At 50.4% G+C, this 9,312-nt stretch overlaps 1 protein-coding gene across 1 annotated transcript in view; it reads right to left on the bottom strand.

The window, feature by feature from the left end:
* Window positions 1–7,080: 7,080 nt before the first annotated feature.
* LOC140859300 (uncharacterized) overlaps window positions 7,081–9,312 on the bottom strand; it is a 64,566-nt gene continuing 62,334 nt past the window's right edge. Inside the window, exons 3-9 of the mRNA XM_073260962.1 lie at window positions 8,880–8,899; window positions 8,676–8,740; window positions 8,451–8,539; window positions 8,235–8,314; window positions 8,042–8,153; window positions 7,819–7,938; window positions 7,081–7,686 (exon numbers count right to left, since the gene is read on the bottom strand). Coding sequence (XP_073117063.1) covers window positions 7,501–7,686; window positions 7,819–7,938; window positions 8,042–8,153; window positions 8,235–8,314; window positions 8,451–8,539; window positions 8,676–8,740; window positions 8,880–8,899 — 672 coding nt within the window. The 3' untranslated portion in view covers window positions 7,081–7,500. The remainder of the gene's footprint in view (window positions 7,687–7,818; window positions 7,939–8,041; window positions 8,154–8,234; window positions 8,315–8,450; window positions 8,540–8,675; window positions 8,741–8,879; window positions 8,900–9,312) is intronic.

Genomic DNA, 9,312 nt, shown 5'->3' with positions numbered 1-9,312 from the left:
GGCTCCCGTGGGAGTCTGGACGAAGAACACTAGCTGTTGAAGTTGGTGACGAAGTCCGGCTCCCGTAGGAGTCCGGGCGGAGAGTCCCTCTTGAAGTTGGAGTTGTGGGCGGAGCCCAGCTCCCGTAGGAGTCCGGGTGGAGTCCCCTGCAATTGAAGTCAGGTACGAAGTCCGGTTCCCGTAGGAGTCCGGACGGAGCTTACCGGTAGTTGAAGTTGGCGATAGAGCCGGCTCCCGTGGGAGTCCGGGCGGGGCCTTCTTGCGGTAGAAGTCGCGGACGGAGCCCGGCTCCCGTAGGAGTCCGGGCCTTCGGCTTTGCTCGAGCTAGGGCGAGGTTCTCCTTCTGTTCTTAACAGGGCTGTAGGGGCGCATATGAGCGTTGCAGGGCCTCTCCCCCCATCCGGTCTAAATGAAACCGGGCCTTCGACTTTGCTCAAGTTAGGGCGAGGTTCTCCTCCTGTCCCTAACAGGGCTGTGGGGGCGCATATGGGCGTTGCAGGGTCTCTCCCTCCATCCGGTCTAAATGGAACCGGGCCTTCGACTTTGCTCAAGTTAGGGCGAGGTTCTCCTCCTGTCCCTAACAGGGCTGTGGGGACGCATATGGGCGTTGCAGGGCCTCTCCCCCCATCCAGTCTAAATGGAACCGGGCCTTCGACTTTGCTCAAGTTAGGGCGAGGTTCTCCTCCTGTCCCTAACAGGGCTGTGGGGGCGTATATGAGCGTTGCAGGACCTCTCCCCCCATCCGGTCTAAATGGAACCGGGCCTTCGACTTTGTCGGGATGACGTTTTCCCTTCGTTTCTGACACAGTTTGTGCGAATTGTTCAAGACATACAGGTATGCAACTTTCAATTAAAATGAAGTTATTGGTAGTACACCCGTAAGTTTTTCGAGCTCCACGATCGCGGGAGGTCGGCTCCTCCGAGTTCCTTAAGATAATAAGTTCTTGGCCGGACTACTTCTTTGACTTCATATGGTCCTTCCCAGTTTAGGGCGAGTTTCCTCCGATTCTGAGGTTGCGAGACAGCAGCTCGTCGAAGCACTAGATCTCCTGCTTTAAAGGCTTTGTTCTTGACCCGGGTGTTGTAATATCGAACAACTTTCTGTCTGTAGCTGCTATTCGAACCTGAGCAATCTCCCGTCTTTCTTCCAGCAGGTCGAGGTTGGCTCTAAGACTTTGTGAATTTTGATGTTCGTCGAATGCCACGACTCGTGCCGACGGGAGTTTAAGCTCGATTGGGATGACGGCTTCCGTACCGAAGGCTAAAGCAAAGGGGGTCTCCCCGTAGGTAGCCTCTGGGTAGTTCGATACGCCCACAGCACATGATAAAGCTCGTCCGCTCAAGTTTCCTTCGCTTTTTCAAGCCTTGTCTTAATCTCCTGCAAAAGGGTTCTGTTAGTCACCTCAGCTTCGCCGTTCGCCTGGGGATGGGCTACTGATGTGAAGTTGTGGAAGATGTTTAGATCTTCACAGAATTCGGCGAATTTTGCTCCCGCAAATTGTCGTCCATTATCAGTGATTAGGGTTCTAGGCAGACCGAACCTACACACGATCGACTTCCAGACGAAATCTTGCACTTTTGCTTCTGTGATTTTCGCTAGTGGTTCGGCTTCAACCCATTTGGTGAAGTAGTCGATCGCTACAAGGAGGAACTTCCTTTGCCCAGACGCCATGGGAAAGGGGCCAAGGATATCCATCCCCCATTGTGCAACAGGCCATGGGGCACTCAAGGGTGTGAGCTCAGTGGCGGGCTGTCTCTGGACGTTGGCGTATCTCTGGCATCGATCACACTTTTTGACATATTCAATCGAATCATGATGTATCGTTGGCCAGTAATATCCTTGGCGGAGCAACTTGTGGGATAAAGATCTAGCCCCAAATGGTTTTCGCAAATTCCTTCATGTACTTCCCACAAGGCGTAGTCAGCTTCCGAGGGTCGGAGACATTTTAAGAGGGGTAAAGAGTATGATCTCTTGTACAATTTGTCCTCATAAAGGAGGTATCTAGAGGCTTGATTTCGGAGCTTCCGAGCTTCTTTCGCATCCTGGGGAGGACTCCATCTCTGAGATAGATTATCAGTGGGTCGATCCAGCTGGGTTCATGGTCAATCTCCATCACGGGCCGCGACTCTTCTGTACTCGGGTGCTTCAGAACTTCAAAGAGAACGCCTTTGGGCAACTCGCCGGAGCCAACGTTGCCAGCTTGGAGAGAAGGTCAGCTCTGGTATTCTCCAATCTTGGAATCTGCCTAATATTGAAGCTGCTAAAGGCGGGGGTAAGCTCCTTTATTTTCTCAAGGTATTTGGCCATACTGTCCTCCCGCGCTTCATAACTCCCGCTGACTTGTCCCACCACCAGTTGGGAGTCGCTGTGTACCCGGAGTTGACCTATTCCCAGCTCTTTGGCGATCCTTAGTCCTGCGATCAGAGCTTCATATTCCGCTCCATTGTTTGTTGCGGGAACTCGAAACGCAGAGCGTACTCCACGATGACTCCCTCTGGACTGACCAAGATCAGACCTGCACCTGCGCCCGACATGTTGGAAGATCCGTCCACATAGAGGGTCCAAAAGCGATCGGAGGGATTGGCCTCTTCGTTGGGGGAGTTCGGTTGAGACTTCAGGTTGTCAACTTTGCTTTGCTCAGGTTCAGCCTCCTCTGGGATGGTGCACTCTACTATAAATCTGCCAGTATTTGGGCCTTCACTGCTGGTTTGGGTCGGTAGTTGATGTCGAATTCTGTGAGCTCGATCGCCCATTTTGTCATTCTCCCAGAGGTGTCCGCCCGGTGCAAAACCGCCTTGATCGGTTGATTGGTGAGTAGCATCACGGTGTGCCCTGAAAGTAGGGTCGGAGCCTCCGAGCTGCAATCAACAAGGCGTAAGTCAGTTTTTCTAATTTGGTGTACCTGATCTCGACGTCCCTCAGCACACGGCTAACGTAGTAGATTGGTCGCTGGACTTTCGCTTTTCTTTGACAAGGACGGCCGCGAGGGCCATGGGAGAGACCGCTAGGTATAAAAATAGTTCCTCCCCAGGTTCAGGCTTTGCCAACAGCGGGGGTGAGGCAAGGTAGCTTCTTAACTCTTCGAACGCCTGTTGGCACTCAGAGGTCCAACAGAAGTTCTTCGGCTGCTTGAGGGTTTGAAAGAAGGGCAAGCACCGTTCGGCCGACCTTGCGACGAAGCGATTAAGGGCCGCTATCCTTCCCGTGAGGCGCTGAACCTCTTTGATCGATTTTGGGGCGGCCATCTCTTGGATGGCGCAATTTTCTCTGGATTGGCCTCGATCTCACGCCCTGATACCATGAAGCCAGAACTTTCCTGAGGTTACTCGAAAGCGCATTTAGTGGGGTTCAGCTTCATTCTATATTTTCGAAGAGCGTCGAAGGTCTCCTCGAGGTCGGCGACATCATTTCTGGAAGACTTGCTTTTTACGAGCATATCGTCCACGTAGACCTCCATGTTTCGGCCGATCTGCTCTTTGAAGATTTTGTTCACCAACCGTTGGTAGGTTGCGCCCGCATTCTTGAGGCCGAAAGGCATGACCCTGTAACAGTAAAGGCCACTATTAGTGATGAAAGCTGTCTTCTCTTCGTCTTCCGACGCCATTCTAATTTGATTATAGCCGGAGAATGCGTCCATAAAGGATGAGGAGCTCATGGCCTGAGGTCGCGTCCACCAGTTGGTCGATTCTGAGAAGGAGTAGCTGTCCTTTGGACAAGCCTTATTCAGCTTTTTGAAGTCTATGCACATCCTCCACTTACCGTTTGCTTTTTTGACCAGGACAACATTGGAAATCCAATCAGGATAATTGACTTCCTTAATGAATCCGGCCTTGAGGAGCTTATCCACTTCCTCGGCTATCGCTTCTGCCTCTCCGGGGCATGACTCTGGATTTTTTCTTTCGTTGGTCGATGCTTTGGATCGACGGCCAGATGATGCTCCATGACTTCCGTGTCAATCCCCGGCATGTCCGCTGGAACCCAAGCGAAAACGTCCGCATTTCTTCGTAGAAAATCAATGAGACGCGTCCGCACCTCCTCCCCCAGGTTGGAGCCGATTAGCGCTACATGCTCCGCGTTCCCATCATTCAAAGGATCGGTACCAGATCTTCGATTGGGGTGCCCCCCTCTTCGGTGAGGTCATCGCGAGCATCTAGTCCATCGACGGACAGGGGTCAGATTGATCGCTTCTTTGCAAGGCGATGTTGTAGCAGTGTCTGGCCAGGGCTTGGTCTCCCCGGACCTCTCCGATCCCCTGGTTGGTGGGGAACTTCAACTTCAAATGGTAGGTTGATACGACAGCTCGGAGAGCATTGAGGCCAGATCGGTCGAGGATTGCATTGTAGGCGGATGGCGCCTTCACCACCAAGAAATTCACCAGAGCCCTGGATTGCTTTGGATATTGACCCACGGCCACAGTCAAAGTTATCATCCCTTCCGTCGGAACGGCGTCACCGGTAAACCCTACTAAGGGGAGCTAATTGGCCTCAGATGACCATTAAGAGTGGACATTCTTGAAAAGACGTCGTAGAACAAGATGTCGGCCGAACTTCTGTTGTCGACAAGAATGTGACGGACGTCGTAATTTGCTATATTCAAGGAAACTACGACTGCTCGTTATGAGGGAATTGGACTCCCTGGGTGTCTTCTTCGGTAAAGGTTATGGGTTCTTCAACCTTTTGCCGCTTGGGGATACAGCCGGTATGTTGGTTGTTTCTCGCTGGGATCCTCCGAGATGGTGTTGACGGAATCCGTCAGAGGCCGATCGTCCGGCCACCCCATGTCGGCGACCATAGCCGGAGGATGCGGGGCCTGGGAAACTAGGGTGAGACCGGGGTCCGAGATATGGCTGCGGAGGCCGTGGGCAGTTGTGCGAATGTCTCGCGAGAAGGCATCAGGTGAGGATCCAGTGGGGGAAAGGAGGAGTGGGTGCCGGATAAGATGACCGGAGGCGGATCCGTTGAGCGCTCCTTTAAGAACAAGGGTACTGCGAAGACACAGCCCTTCCTCTAGCGCCAATCCTGTTGGTGCAAAAAATCCGCTTGCGCCGGAGAGGCTGGAGTCGAGGGAGTCGCGGTCGCCGCCGGGACCTGCAAAGGAAGTCTAAACCGGAGGTGGGTTGCTCCGGCAAGACCCTCCGACGCTCAAGTCAGTTCTCTGCCTCAACAAGAATGGAGTGCTCGAACGGAGAATTTAGCAGAGTTTGAGGTAAAAACTAAGAGCTTATTGAATAACGTATCTGGGGTTTCCCTTTTATAGACGGAGAGGGCAACAGATTGATAGCGACGCTGTAACCGTCTGGTAGTGGGCCGCTCAGAGTCAGGAGGAATTTATTGCGGAGAGTAGTGGAGTGGGTCGTGGCTATCGCCGTGGCTCGCCACGTGGGATCAGTTACGGGGAGTGGAGCGGCGTCTGCTGTCGTGACTCATCTGGGGTGGTGGAATCGCACAGGATCCGCCGCAGGGAGTGGAGCAGAATCATGACCGTTAATACAGCCTGTCAGGGAGTAATGGAGCTGCTTAGGGCCCGCCGCAGAGAGTGGAGCAGTGTTGTCCATTATTGTGGCCTGCCAGGGGGTCCAGACTCGTCGGCTGAAGTTCGGTTGGAGTTGGTGACGAAGTCCGGCTCCCGTAGGAGTCCGAGCGAGGTCTTCCCATAGTCGGAATAGAAGATGGAGTCTGGCTTCCATAGGAACCTGGACGAAGTCCACTCGCAGTCGGTCGAGTCGAGGATGAAGTTCGGCTCCCGTAGGAGTCGGGATGAAGTCCTCCTGCAATTAAAGTCAAAGGCGAAGTCCGGCCCCCGTAGGAGTCCGGACAAGCGTACCAGCAGTTGATGTTGAGGACGGAGCCCGGCTCCCGTAGGAGTCTGGACGAAGTCCTCTCGGAGTCGAAGTCGTGGGTGGAGCCCGACTCCCGTAGGAGTCCGGGCGGAGTCCTCTCGGAGTCGAAGTCGTGGACGGAGCCCGGCTCCGTAGGAGTCCAGGCGGAGTCCTCTCGGAGTCGAAGTCGTGGGCGAAGCCCGGCTCCCGTAGGAGTCTGGGCGGAGTCCCCCTGCAATTGAAGTCAGGTACGAAGTCCGGCTCCCGTAGGAGTCCGGACAGAGCTTACCGGTAGTTGAAGTTGGCGACGAAGCCTAGCTCCCGTAGGAGTCCGGGGGGAGAGTCCCTCTTGAAGTTGGAGTTGTGGGCGAAGCCCGGCTCCCGTAGGAGTCCGGGCGGAGTCCTCTCGGAGTCGAAGTCGTGGGCGGAGCCCGGCTTCCGTAGGAGTCCGGGCGGAGTCCTCTCAGAGTCGAAGTCGTGGGCGGAGCCCGGCTCCCGTAGGAGTCCGGGCGGAGTCCTCTCGGAGTCGAAGTCGTGGGCAAAGCCCGGCTCCCGTAGGAGTCCGGGCGGAGTCCCCCTGCAATTGAAGTCAGGTACGAAGTCCGGCTCCCGTAGGAGTCCAGACGGAGCTTACCGGTAGTTGAAGTTGGCAACGAAGCCTGGCTCCCGTAGGAGTCCGGGCGGAGAGTCCCTCTTGAAGTTGGAGTTGTGGGCGGAGCCCGACTCCCGTAGGAGTCCGGGCGGAGTCCTCTCGGAGTCGAAGTCGTGGGCGGAGCCCGGCTCCCGTAGGAGTCCGGACGGAGTCCTCTCGGAGTCGAAGTCGTGGGCGAAGCCCGGCTCCCGTAAGAGTCCGGACGAAGTCCCCCTGCAATTGAAGTCAGGTACGAAGTCCGGCTCTTGTAGGAGTCCGGACAGAGCTTACCGGTAGTTGAAGTTGGCGACGAAGCCTGACTCCCGTAGGAGTCCGGGCGGAGAGTCCCTCTTGAAGTTGGAGTTGTGGGCGGAGCCCGACTCCCGTAGGAGTCCGGGCGGAGTCCTCTCGGAGTCGAAGTCGTGGGTGGAATCCGGCTCCCGTAGGAGTCCGGGCGGAGTCCGCAAGGCTAATCCTATTGAAAACTTCGACTGTGGGTATTTTATACCCAACAATATATATATATATATATATATATATATATATATATAGAGAGAGAGAGAGAGAGAAGAGAGAGAGAGAGAGGAGCACACAAAAGAAAATGTCAGATATTTATGCTATAACAGTCCATTATAATAAAAGATAGCACAGCCATTATATTTTCCATTATATGTTCCCAAATAACATAATAATAGGTGGTGGACCCTAATAATGGCCATTACAACAGCAATAACACCGTTATCTAAAACGGTGATATAAAAAATACACTGTACAACGGTTGTCATTTTGCTTTCACGATCCCAATCAAGTGGAGCATTCGCACTACGATCTTAAGTACTGGCAAATTCCACTTCAAAAGTGTCAGATGCAACTTCTAGTGGCGGACAGGAAGAACATCAGCTGCATCTTATATTTTCAATATACCACAGATTCCAAATCTGTCAATATTTGATAGCCACTGATATTGATTGATGTTACAATCAAATGGCAGTTTCAGGAGAGCCACTGTCTCAACATCAACAATTATGCGATATTAGGCCAAGCATAAACTTATGCTCGCCTATACTCATCACCGCAGTCGCCAATTGCTTCAAGCAAATCCTTTCCCTTTTTGGATACCTCTGTGATTTCGTTTATGTCTTCTTCATCCAGAGCAAGAGAAAATACAGCATTTGTATCCTGAATATGTTCTCCAAGACCAAGTCTAACACCTACCATCGATCCAGCAACCGATTGCTGCTCCCAGAGTCCAACCAAAATAACATACAATAAAAATATCAAGCACTGTAACAGTTGTTGATCCATTATTATAATTCACAACAAATATTGCAATACGATTTCATCATAATTTGATATAATTGGTTTTACCTGATCCAGTATGTATCTAACAGCAACAGTTGGGATTGAGACCCCATGTTTAGAAGCTACCCTCTTCAGTGTCTGAAGCAAAACTTGGAAGAGACTCCATCCACCCCAAGCATCAACCATCTGTCAAAGTTCACAATGAATGACTGGAATATGACTTTGAAAACAAATTATGCACATTTGTGTCAAGTGTAAAAAAGCAGCTGATGTATGAAAAAAAGCATACCCTTTTATACTTCTGCAGAGATGGTGTATTTAGAGGAGGGCCAGCAAAGGGAATCGACACATTGGTATCTAAAAACTTTTCAGAAAGTAGACCACCCATTACAGTCCCATACCTGCATTTCGAAATCTATCAGCTTTAGTTAATAGAGGTGGGTGTGTGTGTGTGAGAGCGAGAGAGAGAGAGAGAGAGAGACGTTATAAGTTTCACTCCTGTAAGCTGACAAAGTTCTGCCATTCTCTGCTGAGGGCGCATGTCTACAACAGAATGTTGTACCTAACATCACCATTTGATTGCACAAACATCTCAGAGCACCAAACAAGACAATTAATCAAATAAAAACAAAGTTAAAAACGATCTATTGTCCTTTCTCTATACTGAGCAGAGGGATTTTCTGAAGGAAATCCATTACCTGATTGCTAACAACTGGGATCCCATTTTCCAGTATTATATGTAATCTTTCAGTATCAAAGTTAGTCAAAGCTATAGTCTTGATTTTACCTGCACGTTTTTCAGTGTTGAAAACTGATTAGATCAGGAGATGCCAGTCTCATTGTAACAAACCTTAAAGAGTTGAAAAAATAACACACTTTTGAAGTCAGCAATAGGAGAATAATAATATATTGTCCTTTCTAACCTTCTTCTTTCAGATCAGTTTGGTGTTTTAGGGCATCGAGGTATCCAGGATTGGAATAATCCCACCTGTCTCAAGGAAAGCCATAGCATAACCACTAAGTTGGAATGAACTAAAAATGTCACTAAAGAAATGATTTCATAAACTGTACACTACAATAAATCAAAGCACTTACATGTTTTGAAAATTACTAGACAACCAAGTAACCTGTTAAATGCAGTTTTCCTCTAAAAATAAAAAAAAGGAAAAAAACTGTTCACTGCAGAGAACATTTTCTATTATTCTCCTTCAAAGATTAGCTTGAAGAACCCTCATGATCTTTTTGCGCATAGTCCTATCTCTCTCTCTCACTCTCATGCATACACAATTTGATCTTTGAAAAGAGATGCATAATGTCAAGAGAAGGTCATGCACTTATTACAGTCAACTGCACCAAAATCTTAAACCCTAAGCTGCTAACCATAATCCACACACAAATATCTTTACAATAGCTTTATTGCTTAATGATGGCATAAAATACCATAACTAAAATACTATAGCATCCTACCGTAAACGATGCTTTAATTACAGATGCACTGATGCAGCATCCTTAATCAAGATACAACCTGGCTTTCTGTAGCAAACGCAAATTTAACCCATG

Source organism: Elaeis guineensis, chromosome 7 (assembly GCF_000442705.2).
Source record: "Elaeis guineensis isolate ETL-2024a chromosome 7, EG11, whole genome shotgun sequence".
NCBI lineage: Eukaryota > Viridiplantae > Streptophyta > Magnoliopsida > Arecales > Arecaceae > Elaeis > Elaeis guineensis.
This window is presented reverse-complemented; position numbering and strand designations above follow the sequence as displayed.